Source organism: Molothrus aeneus, chromosome 9 (genome assembly GCF_037042795.1).
Source record: "Molothrus aeneus isolate 106 chromosome 9, BPBGC_Maene_1.0, whole genome shotgun sequence".
Classification (NCBI taxonomy): Eukaryota; Metazoa; Chordata; class Aves; order Passeriformes; family Icteridae; genus Molothrus; species Molothrus aeneus.
Genome location: NC_089654.1, coordinates 9,700,007 through 9,718,748, shown reverse-complemented (window position 1 = coordinate 9,718,748; position 18,742 = coordinate 9,700,007). Strand labels below are relative to the sequence as shown.

Below are 18,742 nucleotides of genomic sequence, written 5' to 3'. Positions count from 1 at the left end.
AACTACTTCCCGTGGCCTCTGATGAGTTTGCTCTTCCCGGGACATCCCGCACCCCTCCCAGCGGGTGCAGCTTTCCAAACAATTGGCATTCAACAATAGATAACAGTGAAGCACTGGCAGGGCAGCACCAGAGAATGACATACAGTTATGTAAAGCTAGGAACAAAGGCATTCACAGGGAGCCCAGGAACTGGATTTTCATATGACTGACCATCACAGAATGTGTTACAATAAATGCTGCAGGCACTCAGTTCTCCTTAGTTACTTGGGTTCCTTGCAGTAACTCTACTCTTAAATGCACTAAAATACATCCTGAACTGAAAGAGAAACGGGAATACCAAGTTGTCTTTTCAGATATTTTTATGGATCTCTTACCTGCACGCACCAAAGTGACTGAAATGGAGCTTTCTGAGTGTATCATGTCAAAGTGACATGACTCCAAGTCTGGGCAATAAATTTGATATTCTTCCTTACAGAATTCAGTGCCTTTCACTTGAAAGAACAGCCAAGAAAGTATTTTATGACTTCACCAAAATACTTCTTTCATCTACCAGCTGAACTGGTTTTTTTCACCTTGACTAAATGCAGACTCTACATCTGTTTAACACTGCACTAAGGAAGCTTTAGAAAAACCCCTAAAACTGCAGTAGCCTTATTGGTAAACACACTCTGTGTTGTGGTTGTATTTCTAAAAAATGTTTCTAATCCTAAAAAATAATTCCTTTTAGACTAAATGAACATTCTTCTGGATGCTTCTGATTGAAGTGACATAATGAAGCCTTCTCAAGAAGAGTTTTGAAAGACTTTCATGTTGCAGGCCCCCAGTGAGTTTAAACCAGCTCATTAGCACCAGACAACAGGACAGGCAGGACAGCAAAGCTTCAGTACAGGCTCCAATGGGTGGTAAGAGCCAGTGTGAATACTGGGACAATCTGCTCACACAGCTCAGTGCTCCTATGTCAATATTTCTAGCTGAGCTTGAATTATCCAGCTACTTCAGCCAACTAAATTCATGCAGCATGTCACCAGAACAACTAGGAAAAAAAAATCCACGACCACTGAAAACTCTGCCACTGATATATTATTCTGGAAAAAAAAATCAGAACTTGAAAATTTTAGGCAAACTATATTGATCTTACTGACTTTAAAAATGAAAGAAACATAAACCAGGATCGTACACAGCACTTAAGGCAGAATTAGTAATGAAAGGTCACTCTTCCTACAGGAGATTTGTGAAATACACAGGGAAACAAAAACAACAAGGAGATTTTGAAGTGCATTTGTAATAATCCCCTCAATTTGGGTTCTTTATATGATTAACCTGTTCCAAATGTTAGATTGTTGTGCTTAATTATCCAGGGATTTAAATACTTTATTGAACCAGAATTCAGAACTAGAAAAACTCTGCAGCTGCTTTATGAGAAATCCTAATCTGAACTCATTTAAGGGATGATCTTCCTTCATGATAATAATTTCTCTAGTTTCCATACAAACTATGAACATGTTTTGAGGAGAGTTTTCATTCTACAGACAGCATTTCAATTTGTTTCTCAAAATGTCTTAGATCACACCTTATATAATAGCAATTCTCTATAAGGAATGGAGGAAGGGAGAAAACCCAACAATCAGTAACAGTACCTTCATTAGGAAGTTCCCTTAATTTTATAAACAGTACCTTGGATGTAAGGTCTCGGTGGAAAATGCCTTTATAGTGAAGATAACTGATTCCCATAGCAATGTCATATGCCAGTTTCACCCTCACCGTCCAGGGCAGATGCTGGTTGCCATCTAGTAGCTGTTCCAGGTTACCACAATTGATGTACTGAAAAGATAAAGTGACATTTGTAATTAATTATTTAACTTAATATTTTGTCAGGAATGTAAAATTCATCACTACAACAAGTAACTTCAGCTCAGTTACACATTAAAACCTTTTTTTCATATGGGCTTGGCAGGCACAAAGTTTGCAGATCAAGAGAAGCTGAAAATGTCTCCCTTCACCACCTGTACCAACACCCTTATGTTAAAGAGGCAACAACCACCACTGTATTAACTCTATGGTATTTAAATACACCCTTCAGAAACCCCTGCAACATCCTATCACTCTCTCATTTCAGCTTTAGGAAAATTAGGGCAAAAAACAATGCAGAGCTGACTTTCATATAGAATTAATCAACAAAGGCAGAGGTAAGCATCCAAGTATAGGTCATGGAGCCTGATCAAGTTTCCTTAAACTGAGACAGCATCAAAGAAAATATTACAATGTGCTGCTCTAAGTTCTATTTTTTCACTGCTGTATCTACGAGTTCTAATTAGCAATATGATTCCCAGTGTGTTCAGTACTATATCAACCCCATCAAATGGTGGCCCTCACAAAAAGGAGAGCACAATAAGGGAAAGATAAATGCTACAAGAGACAGTGTAACAAAGCAGCACCTAAATGATTCTAAGTAATATAGCCCAGGTTAAGACAAGGCAACTCCAGCGCTGGAATAATCACTACAGCAGCACAGCCTATACTTTATGTATAGACCCTTTATAGCACATCAGCAGCTACATAGTGTTTAAATTGCTTCTTGTTACACTCCCAGCCCCAGTCCCCCACCAGGAACCAGGCAAAGAGAGTAGCTCACTCCAGAAGGAAAACCTGGCAACAATGCAGTGACTTCTGTCAAGGAAACCCAAGTGAAGCAGACAGGACAATTTGCTCCCAAGCCTGGCCCACGCATGTATCCCTGTGCCAGACTGCACCAACTTCACTTCTTTGTACCACACAGGTCTCCAACTCTCTCTCAAACGACTTTCCTGTGTCATTCACTTGGACAAAACATGTGGCATCATTCTCACGTTTAAAAAAAAAAAAACAAACCCCCTTAAATTGCAGCTCTTGTTGCTTCAGAAACTTGGAACCTGCTTGTATTTTATTGCTCTTTCTTATGTCTTGGAGCCTGGGACACCAGGCAAACATGAGCCATACACCCTGCAGTGTGGATGGATGTAGCTGATCTCCCGAGGCTGTGCTACAGCAAGGAAAGAACACACACAAGTTGGGCTGGACTGGTAACTCTGGGGGTCACAGCTCACCTCCTGCACAGGCTGCAAGAAACAGCTTCTTCCTTACAGCTCGGGTCCACCCACTGCTGATCTCACCAGTGGATTTTGAAAACCCTTTCAGCAGATACACAAGTTACTATTTGAGGAGGCAAAATTGTCGGGGCAGAGGAGGCACCAAGCGATTTTACCTGGCACAGAACCCATCGGGAGGGGGCGCCACGAGGCAGCCGGGGGCTCCTGCGCGCATCCCTCGGGAACGGGGCTCATCCCAGCCCGTGCACAGCAGCGCATGGCACCGGCAGCCCAGGCCATGACCCCCTTCTCTCCAGAACAACCTGCTCCTTGTGTTGGAGTTCCTGTGCCAGGAGAGCAGAGCAGCTCTGCAATAGGTCACTCTGAGGCTATGCAATCTCCATCCTTGGAGATTTTCAAGACCAACTAGAGCTGTAGCCAACCTGGTTCAATGCTGGAAACAATGCTGCTTTGAGCTTTTCCAGCTTTGATCTCTCTCATTTCTTTTATCTGAACCCCTAGGGGAACTAGATGACTTTATAGAGCACACAAGGAAAAAAAACCCAAAATATAAAAAACAATTTTATTTTTTAATAAAATTAGATTTTTAAAAAAAACCATAAGTTGCCATCATGCTTAAGTCAAAAACAGCAACTAAGATTTCTAGAGTAACATGTTATAGATTCCCAGCCTCCCTGAAACAGTGCAAACAGCACCTCTCATCTAGTCATGTTCCAATCAAAACAATACTGACCAACCTGAAACAGAAAGCACCAAAGCACCTGGCTGAATAATTCAATTATAGAATGACACTTAAATATCTCAAACCATTTTACCTTTCTGACAGGCCAGTAACAGACCATCCATAAAGCACCACCATACTTGAATTCATTGGAAAGACAATGCAAGGGGGGAGGGAATCACTGACCTAGCTTCCATTTTCTGTTCTCTGAACAGTGCCATTCCATGACACAAATTGCTCCAGAAATGCTAATAAACAAGCAGCCCCTAGGAGTATTGACACACACAATGAAATGGGACAATAGCTGGCTACTATATCGAGCATGCTCTTGCTTTCCTTTTCAACACAGCAGCCTACTGATGTGATCCATTGTTGCCATATTAGTTAAATGCATCCAATACATACATTCCTGCAGCACTCTTCCAGTCAAACAGGCTTGCAGGGTCATTCACCCATCTTAACTGCAAGGACTAGATTCTAGCATGGGCTGGGGGACAGCTGACACACATTGCACACAGCATCCACGAGCTACAAAAGTGACAGTCAAACCTGTTTCTAGCAGATCTACAAAAACCCACCAGGCTTCCTTGCCACCCAGCAAGTGCACAGCCCTCATTTATCAGAGATGTGAGTTCTACCTTTGGCTCTAATTTCTACACACATGAAGCACATGAGACTAACCATCAAGTGAACAACAAAACTAAGATTTTCCTAGATATCTTTAGTTGATTTCAGGTTTTAGCTGTCCAGCAGGTAATATTTGCATGCAGAGACCAGAATTGTTCCTAAGGCAAGCACTGCACAGTGCTCCCTCAGTGTCATGTAAGTAATCCAATTCTTCCAGTCACTCAGGCTGACAATGCAAACAGCCAGCCTGATGGCCTATTTTTTTCAGAGGACTTCAACAATGCCTTTTCAGGACAGACACAAAACTATGTACATTACTTCCTAATTGCCAGTGCAACTGAAAGAGAAATACTTGTTCTCAATCTCTTACTGGCACAAATCAGCTCTGTGTGGTAAGAATATCCTGAAGGATAGAAAATGCACCTCTCCCAAAGAGAACACTGGATTTTATTCTGTCCCTGACACAGTACTGGTACAGTAAGGCTACAGCACACACATTATCTCAAAACATTATTCTACTACAACAACAACAGCAGCCATCACATAAGTGTACAAGCAATTGGAACAGAGATCTGACCGGGCTATGACAATGAAAGGAAAGGGCACTACATTTCTTAGAGACATCACAGCTAAATGGAGCAGTGTTCAGACCTTTTCAAACTCTGTATCATCAGGTTGCAGTGAAACAGCTACCCATTATTCCTCATGCTACTTTTCTGTCATGTAACTGGACACCAACAGCCAGCTTATCTAGTTGCCAGTCTGAAAGCAACAGCTATAGGTTGTTTGTTTTTGCATTTACTACAACTTAACACAGAAAGTTGAACACTGGCTTAAAAGATCTTGGCATTTTAGTCCACAAAAATATTCTTTCTTTAAAAAATCCGAGGCAAGAGCTCATACCTTTGTTGTGAAAACAAAGGTTCAGCTAAACTGCATTTCAGGTACCTCTCCCAAATGTTATGAAGAAAGAGGGCAGTAGCTCCTTTGAAGGACAAGTTACTCAGAAGCTCAGCCAAGCACAGATGATTTCTGGATCAAAGAACCTTGAAGAGGTTTCTGATGTTATTGTTTACTGCTGTGAAATGCAGAAGCAGCAGTGTATAACTTATCCCCATACAACAGTCATGCTACTTTAACCTAAAATCAGCATAATAGGACTGCTGCCTCATAACACAACTGCAGTCCCATTATCAGACTCCAGCATATAACAGTACTTATGCACAGCATTACATGCTTCATTTCAAGAGACTAATAATGAACTTCAGCTGTCAGATAATACCCAACTTCAGCTGTCAGATTTTAGCTTCAAAAACCAAAATAGTAGTTTGAACACTAATATGAGAACTAATAGCTCTTAAAGAAAAGGCACATCAGATTCACACAATTCTACCAGTTATTTCTCAAAAACAAAGACTCCAAATATTGCCAAGTCTGAGCGAGAAGACTGATGGGAATTGCAAAGAGTTTCCAATGCTATTTTGAAAACCAATGCTGTTTCAGTGTGTAGGTCTGATATAAATAAGCCAACAGATATGACACAGGAAAGCCAAAAGAAAAAATTTGGCCTGCTATTTAGATGACTTTAAATGTCACTGCCTGTCATTTGAAAAGCAACAAATAACCACAAGACACTCCTGTACTGTTGGCCAATTTTTGCAAAAGACAAGGCTTTAAGTGGTTAAGAAAAGTAGGTGTGGAGAGTGCATTTAAGGTGACAAACCAAATGAGGCAAATAAAGAGCAAGAGATCCAGGGACCCAGAACACAAGACAAACACTGAGATAGCAACAAATGAATATACTGCAAAAACACATTGAAGAAACAGGTATAGATGCAGGAGAAAAGAGAAACTAGAATTGTGGCAGTAGCACCTTCTGCATGGAGAAGGAAGAGAGACATCAGAGCAAAACCCAGAATAAGTAGTTATGCTCTGAAGGGAGACCTGGAAAGCAAAATAAAGTATTGCAGACATTATTGACAAAAGCATGAAAGACTGTCAAAATAGACAGAGCTTGTATATTTGTATCATTTCTAATGCTGGAAGTAAGAAGGAAACTCTCATGCCTAATAAAAGGAAGCTGAGAGCTTTTCACTAAGCTTTCTGCAGAACTTTAAAACCACTTTTAGACCACCTATCTCAAGGAAGACACAACTGCATCTTCAGTTCTCTTATGTTTAACAGTCACCTGTCACACTCTGCAGTCTCTGAGTGACTGCTCTGAAGGTTTCTGGCTTCTGCACAGGCCAATGTACCCTTCTGTCACAACTGGCATAACTAGCTACAGTGGAAGGACTGGAAGTTTCGTCCTTTCCCCAAACTGTTTTCATTACCTTCAGCTGTGCAGAACTGGAAAAGAAAGACAGGATCACTATGTTCAAAACTACAATACGAGATACTACAAGTTGATACAGCGAGATTGACAATGAGATTAATTTTTTTTTAAATTTGAAGTTGGTTCCTAGACCTCCAGTTGTTAAAAATCCCACAATTAAAAAATCTACAAAACCACCTGACCCAAGTACCCTTCCATTTCCATTAATTGTTTTAAACAAAATAAATTAATCACTGAAACAGAACAAGTTGGATATTGAATTTGGGCTGTGTGAGTATACTTTTGCTCAGCAGGTCAACTAATGTTGCCAAGGAGAAACACACAAATACTGAAAGAGAACACAGGTGAAGCAAACACATTTCAGAACAAAGATCAAACTTTTTAATGAGGGATCACAAGGGCACAAGTGGCTTGGAAAAACAGCTTGATTGAAAGAACAGAAGCAAAACCAAAAGTCTGCATCTGAAGGCTCCTTTACTTTCCTGCTCCCCAGTTCCTGAAAACTGAAGGAAAAGAATCTGTAACCTAATATCAATTTCTCATCTGCTTTTCTACCAATACAAACAATCGTGTTCTTTATTAAAAAATGGTGTATTTTCTTTAAAGGTGTTAACGATGACAGGATTAAAATAAATTTAAGTGCCAGCTATTCACAGAGGAAAGGGTCAGCTTTGTTAACTGCCATAGCCTGGTCACTCTTCAGAACTCAGAACCAAAAGCCAAGAAATGCAACAGATCTACCTCTGTTTCTTCTTCTCTGTCAGTTGTGGCATTGATTAATTCATTGGCTCCTCCTTCTGAAAAGGCATGTACAGGCATGGCTTCTTTTATAAGAGCAAACAAGAATTAACATGCACTAACTCAGGAAGGAGCTGTAATGAAACCCATTTGTTGCATTCCAAACATTCAAGCGTTGGCATGGAAAAGAATTCAGCAAGATTTGTCTTCCTTTAATTCTCTAATTCCAACAGCTCTTATGGTCAGTATGCTGAATTGAGCCCTTTTCTGTCATTCCATTCAATCAAAATGTAACGTTCACTTGGCTACTTGCTGCTACGAACAGATTCTTGTTGGTAAGTCTTCAGCTGAGGCACATAGCAACAATGCACTGCTGCAACCCACATGGATGAGGGCAGTTTTCTGGATGCTCACTCATACTCAGGTCTGAAATACTGCAGGAAACAAGCTTATTTTGGTGGAACCGGAAAACACTCCCAGTATATCTATACAAACTGACCTTGATAACCATTTTTCCTGTAATTATATTAGTAGAAAAAAAACCCAGAAAGCAAAGAAGACCTAACAAAAACCCCTGCATTTATAATCTGAAGTCACAACCGTTTGGATTCTAAGTGGAGCCCAGTCTCAGTGCAGATAAGAATCTGGAATATGGCATAAATTAGCACACAGGCATAGAAGAGAAAGTACCTTGTTGCTGACACAGGCAAGAGAAACAGCATCTCTACAATAACACTTCTGTTAAGAGCAGAAGGCTCTAGCCACACTGACAGCATTTCAAACATACTGAACTCAGTTCTGCTGAGAAGCTGCAATTCCTAGCAATGAGCTTCTCATTTAAATAAGGTCTTTCTCACCTTCCCCACATAAATAACAGCAGCAGCAGCCCACAGATTATATGGCTGCAAGATGGCAGAAAAATAACCTCTTTGCTTCACTTTTTGAAGTCTGAAACAGCTACAAGGATCTACTGAGAGCAAAACTTACAGCACATGAACACCTCTCATAGTACAAACTTTAAATTCTGCATAAAGAATACTCTCTTTGAGCTGTTTCAGAGTACTTTTCCAAACCTCAACACTCCCACATCCACTCAACATATACACTTACATTTGAGGGTGCTCAAACGCTTTATTGGGAATTATAGAAGGCACCAAGATCCTCTATTATTATTGATGCGCAAAAACAAACATTAAAGGAGTTTCTGAATGTTTTGGATGGCTGATAAGTAAAGCAAAATGAGGAAGTGAAACTACAGAACACTCGTTAATTCAAGAGTATGTTTCCTCAGATCCAGACTGAAAAGGGGGGAAATAAGAGAAAGCACTACAAACTAAATTTACTGAAAATATGTGAGAAAAAAATTACAAGGCAAAAAGTTAAGCAACCAGCATCACAGTACCTAACTGGACTGCCTCTCTTCATATAGAGAAGTAACAGGAAAATCTAGTGCCCAGGACAGTGTTCAGTTCTCCTCCTCTCTGGCCCCCCCATACCATGACAGCTGAGAAGTTTACATCTCCTCATTTTTTTCAACCTAGCCACCAATAAAAGAATTTAGAGGTTGAAATACAAAAATGTTTTTCTTTCTTGCTTGAGGCGATGGCAAGTGGTCCAGTCAGCTTACAGTGAGAGTCAAAACAGAGATATTAAAAACCCCTCCCCAAAAACACACACACAACCCACACACAGAGCACCCACCCACATGTGTGTGCCTCACACATGGGCAGAAGGGAGACAAGGAATGAGACAATGGAACTTGCTTGTTTGCAGTTGAACATTTATCTGCCTCTTATCTTTCTTCTATCCTTGAGACATTCTAGAAAGGAGGAAGAGGTTAGCACCAGCAAGATATTTAGTAAGTCTTCCTCAGAACACAACATATTTAGATGCTCCTATCTCAAATAATATAATGAATAAAAGGCTTGTGCACTGTTACAGGCTCTGAAGTGATAAAACAAGTCAGTCATCCTCCTGTGAGAGAGGAGGGGGAAATAATTAAAGCCAAGGTATAGCCTGCAGAGCCAAGATTTAATTTTTAAAAATAGAGGAGAGGAAGGGAGAAAAGCTCAGAAGTTCTCACTGAAATAACTGCTTGCTCATCGCTTCTCATCTAGCACCTGCATGCATAATGTAGACTGTGCACCTCAAGTTAGACTTTTAGTTTTAAAGTCTTGGCTTCTGCCTTTACATGAGGACTTCTTTAGTGTCTCTGATTATAGCTCTTTTTACATCTGAACTTTCTTTTTGTGAGAACCCACCCTTCTTGCCTAACCACACAGTGCAGATGCATCTAAGTAGCTTCCCACTGCCTGCAGCACAATGCAGGGCTCACACAGCTTTCAATGCTTCTCTGCTTTTGGTAAAAGCACAGACTTGGTCTGGAGAGCTGTCCCCGTGTGTTTAACCTACCTGCTCACCATCAGCCCACAGCAGGTTTTTCCTTTAACTGATCTGCCAGATTCCCTCCTCAGAGAGGGCCTTTAAATGCCAGCTTGTGTCCTCCAGAAGGCAATGTTTTTGTCAGCTTTTTGCTTCTTGTAACTGAGCTTTTTACTGCAATTTTTGAGAATCAATTCCACCTTTCTGTCTTCAGAATAAAGTGTCATGACAGGTAGAGTAACATGAATTTCCTTCCAAAATGCATTCTGTGTGGCCAGGTACAACCCACCCAAACAGATTTTAAAAAATTCTTTGTTAGGTGTTTTTCTGGAAAGCCACATCTTTGATCACTGCCATCAAGACGAGATGGTTAGCTTTCATTTATTAAAAAAAAAAAAAAGTAAGCAAGCATCAGATGTAGGGGGAAAAAAATTGAAATATCACCTAACTTAAATAATGTCCTTTATATGCTTTCCAAAAACCTCACTTTTGATATTTAAGCACTCAAAACTGCACAGCTACAAATCAGAGAGACTTAGCTGAAACTCCTGTGGAGACCTGTATCATTTTTGCTGGAGAAAGAACCAAAGGGTCAAGCACACCACATATGCCACAACATGAAGCTGCAAGAATATGAACTGGAGGTGGAATTTCAGTCAGAACACTAAATTTCCTGCCTCCTGTCATTGAAAGCCAGGCCCCCTTGTGTGATTTTAAATGGACTTTTTTGGTATGTGCAGCACATCAAGCTGTGTTTGGGACTGAAGTCTTTTTTCTTTTTAAAAAATGCACAAAAATATCAGGTTTCCAAGGAAGTCATATAAAAGTAAAGAATATGTACTTTGTCTAAACTTCTGTGAAATAACTTCACTGTTTTACACACATTGCTTTTTTTTTTGGTTACAAAATAATACACGAAGCCTTAAAATTACAACATAAGGCTTAAACGGTGTGACACTTTGTAAAAACCACGACCTTCCCCCTCCCTTTTCTGCAAGTTTCTTAAACTCTACTTACTTTGAACAGTCTCATTTACTTATTACATGTACCATGTTTAGATTTGATCTTGCATCATCAGCCTGACTCAGCTCTCACATACAAGGTACACATAGGTACCAGTCTGCAACTCCTCAGCTGGTTGAACAAGCTCAGTGAAAGTGCCTACAGAATCATTTCAACAAAAAAGGGACATCTTTAGCTGATCAAACAGATGAGGGTGCTCCTATTCTTTTGACCTTCACTCAGCTTTCTCAGAGTTGTTAACCTATATTGAACTGTCACTGAAAACTGAATTGTAACTTTTATTGCTTTCTCATACACTTTTTCAAAAAATATAGTTAGGGCAGACACTCCCCTCACTAAGCCAGTACAGCTGGTTTGTCTGGCACTCTCCAGTTAACCAGGGCATGGCTGCTTCTAGAGGCACCTGTGCTTCTTGACAGGATCAAGGGACCAGGAATGGTCTCTTCAGTTCTGCAAAATGTGTCTTTCATATGGGGATGTCTCAGGTTGAAGAGAGAGATGCTGTACTGCTCTGAAGAGAACAAAACCAGAGGAAAAAGGACTCTGCTTTGAAGATGAAACAGTGCCTTGCACAGCACTGAGAAAGGATGAGGTAGAGCTGGGCTGTCAAGGCACAAACTAGATTTGCAGAGAGCACATTCAGCCACTTTTTATAAATTAAACTGAGAACCTAAGTGAACTGTTCCTGACAGTCCATATGCTGTGAAGGGTGCAAAAAGAAGACCAAATATGGCTCAAGTGTTGACAAGTATTTTTAAAATTCTATTATGAACAATCAAGAGATGAAGGGAAGTGTCAGGACCAAACCAAGCTTATAAAAAGAATTATAACTGCATTTCAAAATGATCAAAGATACAGTAGAAATCATTTTGCAAGTGACACAGAAACCAGTAAGCCCAAGGTCTGTATGTACTACCAAACAAATAACTTGTCTGATACATACACATATCCATCTACTGAATACTCACATTTATAGATATCTATTTTTTGTCAAAATAATTTAAGCAAAAGCTAAAAATTATACTTTGAAAAACGAAATCCAAAGCACATCCCAAAGCTTTTCACTTTAAAGAATTGGGATTTTTATAATTTCAAAATTATATTGCTAGAGACTTTGGTGTCATCTACTGCTAGATGGTTTTTCATCTTATAAACACATTCATATTGGAATATAAACAGAAGCTTCCTAATTTTTCAGCTGTAAGAAAAGTCCCTATATTCCTTTCAGCAGGTAGCTGCTGCATGCAACAACAAAGGTGATAAAACTTTGAGTTTTCCTAACTGAGTCCTGGTGTTCATGTGCAATGAAGTAGAAAGCACAGGCAATAGGTTTGTCTTTCTGTACAAGTTTACTTGCTTAGGTTTTTTAACCCCAGAATATTAAGTCAATATTCAGATGTGTCAGTAGGCAGGCACACAGTAACAGCTTTTTGCATCTTGTAGGTTTACCTTATCTCTATTCACCATAGTTTTTATTATTTTAATAAAGGATGATAGAATTAACAAGATATTTAAAAGCACCTACTAACTTGCAACAATTTTTCTGTAGTGAGATAAGTGATTTTTCTCAAGAGCAGAAATATAAAGGGCCATCAAGATGATCAGGATGGAGCACCTCTCCTGTGAGGAAAGGCTGAGAGAATTGGGATTGTTAAGGCTGGAGAAAAAAAGGCTTCAGGGTGACCTAATTGCAGCCTTCCAGTACCTGAAGGGAACCTACAGTAAAGATGGAGAGAGACCTTTTAAAAGGCCAAGCATGAATGTTTTTAAACTCAGAGTAGGTTTAGATTTAGATCTTAGGAAGAAATTCTTCGCCGTGGGGGTGGTGAGACACCGGCACAGGTTGCTCAGAGAAGCTGTGGATGCCCCATCCCTGGAAGTGTTTAAGACCAGGTTGGATGGGGCTTTGAGCAACCTGGTTTATTGGAAGCTGTCTATGTCCATGGCAGGGGAATTTGAGCAAAATGATCTTTCAAGGTGCCTTTCAACACAAACCATTCTGTGATTCTATGACCAGGCCTTGGCAACCAGCCCCAGTCAGCCCTGCTTGAGCAGGGAGGTTGGACCAGGTGACCTCCAGAGGTCCCTTCCAGCCTCAACCACTCTGTGATTCTGTGAAAAAAGCACTACACAGACAGCAAACAGCCCTAAGAGACATCTCATGATCTATTCATCCTAATTTAGTGCTGGAAAAAATAGTGCCAATGAAATGGAATGATTTCTCACCTTTTACATTACAGACTAGCCTAGTCTTCCTAATACCTGAGCTATTTCCTCATTCTGCTTTAAACCCTACTTTTGCTGCCATGACCTTGCTCTTCTCAGGGCCTACAGTGATTGCTCACACAGTCATTAATGGGGAGTGCAACTACTGCTGCATCAGACAAGGTTACCATTACTCTTCTCTAGAGGTCAAATCCCTGGGCTCTGGTGAAAGGTTTTCTGTTGACCCTGAGGCAAGTACATGCAAGGTCTAACTCTTAATGACTCCTGTAAGGGAAAAGCTAAACAACCCAAACAACCAAATTAACATTTGAATTAACAGAGGAAATAACATAGATATGTGCTGGCTGGACTTCCAGTCTTACAACAAAAGCAGCAAAAAAGGCAAATAAATAATAGCAACAGATACTTCTAGTTTTATACCACATAACCATTCTCATCATCAGAACATATATTCCTGGAACCAAATTTATCCAGGTCTAAAACTCAAGTCCATTACAGGAAAGATACAAAGTAACCATAGCTTAGCAGGACTCAATACCTCTGACAAACTTTCAATAGGGCTAAACTTAACTCTTCTGGCACTTGGGTTTTATACCTGGGGAGGCCCAGATTGCCTCTGCAGCTACCTTCCAGCACTAGCACAGCACCACTGAAAGCATTCTTCATTCATAAAGTGAAGCTGTAGCTCCAATTAATGCTACAAAAAGTATCTGAACCACGGAAAAAGAGGATAGAGCCTGCAAGCAGAGGTTTATTACAGCATTAATTCACAGGTCATGTTATTCATTGGCTGAGAGATCACAAGGATAAATTTAATCTGCAGAATTTTATGCATACTTTGAGTTCTTATTAAGTTTACACCACAGCCCTTCTGCTGCATCCTACAGCCAGGAGGCATTTAAAAAATTCTGGCTGTCAGTTGTTGGAAGTCATCTGAAAGATCATTTGTCATCATTGCATGATAATCTTTTTTAAAGTTACTCCGAAGTAAATGCCCTTTTTACAGTGTTCTGTATCAAGACTCATTCCCCTAAAGGAAAGATATTTAGAATTAACAGGTATATTCTGTATCTTCTGGGCTGTAAACAGAAACATCCAAGAGAAAGCTTGCATCATTGCTCATGTTGTTCCTCCAGAAAGTCAAAGCAGTGACCAGTACCACAAAACCATGAAACAAATAACTTTACATACTGCCCAAGGCCTTCATACATTCAAGGAAGATGGTTTATGCATGCAAATGAGACCAAGTTGGAGCAGAATTAGGTCCCAAATCTGAGAAGAGATAAAGGACAAAATTATCTTTAGAGTTCTCCCACCCCTCTGCTTTTTTCCTCCTCCTTTTGAGTTCTGTTTTTCCAATACTTCAGTCAGAAGGACTATATAAAGTGTCTAGGAAATATTTCAATAAGCAAGGGGAGGTGATGCACAAGCATTAGTAAGTACAAGATATCAAGGAATACAAACTGATCTGGGAGCCTCTACTCAGTATGGCTTCATTGAACACATTAGGTACAACCTATCTAACATGAATTCAAGGACTTCCCTAATAAATCTCTGAATTGTTGGGGCTTTTTTGCTAGAAATTGGACAGCAGTATCCAGGAAATAAGTAATATTTTTCTAACAGGATGAAAATGAGAGTCCTTCAAACCTTCAAATTCTTTTATTTTTCTACTTGGTGCTACCTTAAGCACAGCTGTAATTTTCTCTTCAGTCGTCTCCAAGCTCAGACTTACCAACTTCACATACAGCTATTCTCCTTTTTTTTTTTGGTGTGGTTTTTTTTTGTTTGTTTTTTTTTTTTGTTTTTTTTTTGTTTTTTTTTTTGAGAAATACCACCAGAGCCAACTTATCCAGGAACTAAATGTCAGCTCAGGTAATACCTAAAGCAGGAACAATTCCTTTGCTGCATGAAATATTTGCAGAACAAGTGCTAATAGGAACTACAGTTCCAAAGACACCAGTTCTCCAGAGTTGACAGCCTACTGCCAGCACCAAAGCTCAGTTAAATATTTGTAGTGCTACATGAGTAAAACTAAGTTACTCAAACAGTATGAATCACACTGGTGGAACAAAAGTAGGGATTTGAGAGTCTTACAGGAGATGAGGAAAGGAGGGAGCAGGGAAGGAATGGTATTTCAGGCCTTTTTAAAACTCTCACAAGTGTGCAATTGCCATCTGGAAGGCAATGTATGACTACATACATTTACTACTACTACTACTACTATTTTAGCTGTAGCATAAAGCTTCAGAAAAGGAGACCTAAGTGATGTCTGTCTGGTTTTCTCCATTCTAGAGTCAAAGGCTCTCCATAGAAAGATAACTAAGAACTGAGGGGAGGAAAAAAGAAAGAAGAATTAAATACTTTTAATTATTTACTCTAATTGTGAAAGGCTGTATATCAGAAGAACTTTCCCACTTTAAGAACTTACCTTCTAGTCCTTGTCAAAGGGCAACTCAGCACCATTGAAACAATTCTGAGATTTTTAAGCTTTCAATATTTTTTCCTTTCTAATTAGTGCTATCTCCAAAAGTAAAAAAGAAAAAATGCTAAAAAAGGAAGGTCTCCAAAAATCTGAAACTCCACTAATTGCATTTATTGTTTACTTAAATTATTGCTGTTGAGAAGGAAAGCAGAGAAGGGAAGTTCTCCATTATCACCAAAGAACTTACTGAAAACAACCCTCTCTCTTCAAAGGACATTGGCATTTTCATTACAGTGAGCTTTAGCACTTTTCCCACTGCCATATGAAACAGCACCTGAAAACCATGGCTGCCCAGCTACACTGAGTGCTTCTGATCCCACCCCAGCTATCTGCTGTGGTGTTCCATGAGTCTGACTCTGCCATTCACCAGCAAGGACCAAATGTGAAAGGCTTCAGGAGAGCATCTCAGGCAGCTCTCAGCTCACACAGCTGCTAGCTAAAATAACACTGTGCTACCCCTCCATCACCAACCACATGTTCCTATCACACTGCAACAGCCCTGCTCTCTGCCTGAGAAAGTTCCATTGCATGTCAGATCCCACACTGAGCAATCAGATTGTGGCAGCAGTGCATTTGCACACATTTTTATTATCACCCAGTATGAATTAATAGTCATAAAACTTGTGTTGCAACAATTAACTATTGTCCCCGAAGCACTGCAATTTCAAGATATCCCAATCAACACACAATAACTTTCCATTCCTCATCTTCTATACACACAACTGCCAAGGTTTTCATTTCCTTCCAGAAGGAATTATCAAGCTGTATGATTCATTCTGTGCATATATAAATATACATCTAATTATAACCAGATTTTACCCTGACCCGTCTCTTAGAAATTCAGATAAACCTGTTTAACTGAGTTCAACAAACAATTCAAGATCTGCAAGAAGGTATTAAGTGGCTTTTATATGCTAGACTTTATGCTGCTACCTTATCTGTTTCAGTATAATAGCACAGGCCTATAAAACCTACAACACACAAATTTGTTTGTCTTCCATCTAAAATGGATGTTTGCCCATGCAGCCATTCCATGACAGATGTGTATGGGATAAAATCATACACAATTGCTATTGAGCCATGGCTGCTCCCCACTGGCTCAGGCTCCATGTCCCCCGAGCACACAGTGTCTGTCTGTCTGCTCACCTGGCAGCAGTGCTGAACTGGCCTCTCAACGCTCTGCAGCATCCCATGCTGACACCAGAGACTCTGCTACTCTGCAAGTTTCTCCAGACTTATGATACTGCTGTGTGCCAGGAAATGGAAGTGAAGAGAGTTGTCAGATTAGGAAAGTGGCTGGAAAACACAGAGAGGCCTGAGGGAAAGGCTGAAATTAGTTTGGAGAGGCATGTGAGTACAGCAGGAAGCACTGCAGATTCCTGTAGCTAAAGAAACAAACCAGCAGCTTCAGATTAAAGCTGAATGCTGAGAAAGGAATACCCAGTTTCTGGTTTTAGAGAAAACAAGCATGGCAAATCTGTGCTCATGAGCTCAACATTAGTGAGGCAGTCTAATGCCTGCCAGCTCATTTGGGTGATACACCCATTAAAGCATTTACTCTGCTTTCCTTAAATGTTTCTTAACTTAGTGCTTGCAGGGATAGAGGTCCTTGGCAGCCTAAGCTGTTCTGTCAATCTAAGGATATTGAATTACTGCAGAAGAGGCATATACCATAGCTTCTGGCTTGAGAACTTAAAAAAAAAAATTGGATTATCAAAACTGATAAGACTGTGGATTCAGAACAAGGCCAAAGTCCTAATGCAGTCTATAATTAAACATTTCCATTCTTATTTTGAAAAAAAAAAAAAACCAAAACAAACAGAAACTGCCTCTTGCTCAAGAGTTTTAAAAACAAAAGCCACTTGAGACAGGAAAATTAAATCAACACAAAATGCTGCCAAAAGGGAAAATCCCAAGGCATACACAGGATCAACACCTTCCTCAGGCAAAAACCTGCTCTGCATGATCTACTCCTGTGTTTAAGCCTCCTGTGTCTGTAAACATGCAAGAAAAGAAATCTGTAATGCTTCAAACTCTGCCTTCCAATAACAAAGTGCTGCATATTCCTAATGCAGCCCCTTAACAGGCTTACAAAATCCTCAGTGCTCCTCTAACACCATTTGAGGTTGCCCTGCCTGTTAATCGCACGAGTTGTCTAAATCCAGTCACCAAACATTTGGCACAAGTTCTCAACTTCCTCTGTTATGGAAACATACACATATATAAAATAAACATGATTTCCCATCATGCTGCCCTCAGACATAAGCTCTAAGTGGTGCTGTATCCCTCATACATAGGCATATCATCAACTGCACTCTCAAAACACAAGAAGGGATAATTAAATCCATTACAGAACAGGTCCAGCACAGGCAATTGCCAGAGGATTCTCCCTGCAGTGACTCAGACACCTGTTGACCAATGGGCCTCTGAATCAACAGTTTCATCTCCAAAGAACTGAAACCCTGGCAGAAGTTCTGAGCACTTGCAGTGCCAGGCTGGTGTCAATTATGCTGAGCACTGGGAGCAAGGAGACCACCTTTGTGGACCACAAGCTGAAAAAAGCCACGAGACAGTGGCCAATTTGTTTATCCTCCTGGGCTATATTCGAACTGGTGATTCACCCTGTCTGTCTTACTAATAACTCCTTCAGCTCTTCATTTCAGCCCCCTTCTCCAACCTCCAGAAGCTTTCAGAATTCAAGTATTACTCTTACACACACTTGAAGATGAAAAATGCTACTACTGTTGCCAGAAAAGACAATTCCACCACTTGGAGCACATACAGTTTTTAACTTTTTTAAAAGCTCTCTGAAATCTAAGAGAAGCTATGTTACTGGGCAAAATTGTGTGTGGATTCCCTATAACATCCATTTCTGTCATTTTCCTATTGAAGGCATTAAATGTTCATCTTTGTCCACAGAAGAAAAGCAGTAATCACTAATTACACTTTTATAATGTCACTAAAGCTATTCTGTTTCTCAAAATGTTGCAGTAAACTTCTTTTCCTTTTTGGTCTCAAGATGCTTCAGGAATCTCTTCTGTTATTCTGAATTATAACTATAAAAGGTTATTCTTTGAAGTCTTTCTTAGATTTATTTGCTTGCCAAGAACTCAAAAATA

The 18,742-nt window shown here is 40.0% G+C and overlaps 1 protein-coding gene across 1 annotated transcript in view; it reads right to left on the bottom strand.

Annotated features, from left to right (window-relative positions):
- Positions 1-18,742, bottom strand: part of TESK2 (testis associated actin remodelling kinase 2) — a 68,560-nt gene that overhangs the window by 21,696 nt on the left and 28,122 nt on the right. The window contains exon 4 of the mRNA XM_066555531.1: positions 1,675-1,821. Within this exon, the coding sequence (XP_066411628.1) occupies positions 1,675-1,821 (147 nt within the window). The remainder of the gene's footprint in view (positions 1-1,674; positions 1,822-18,742) is intronic.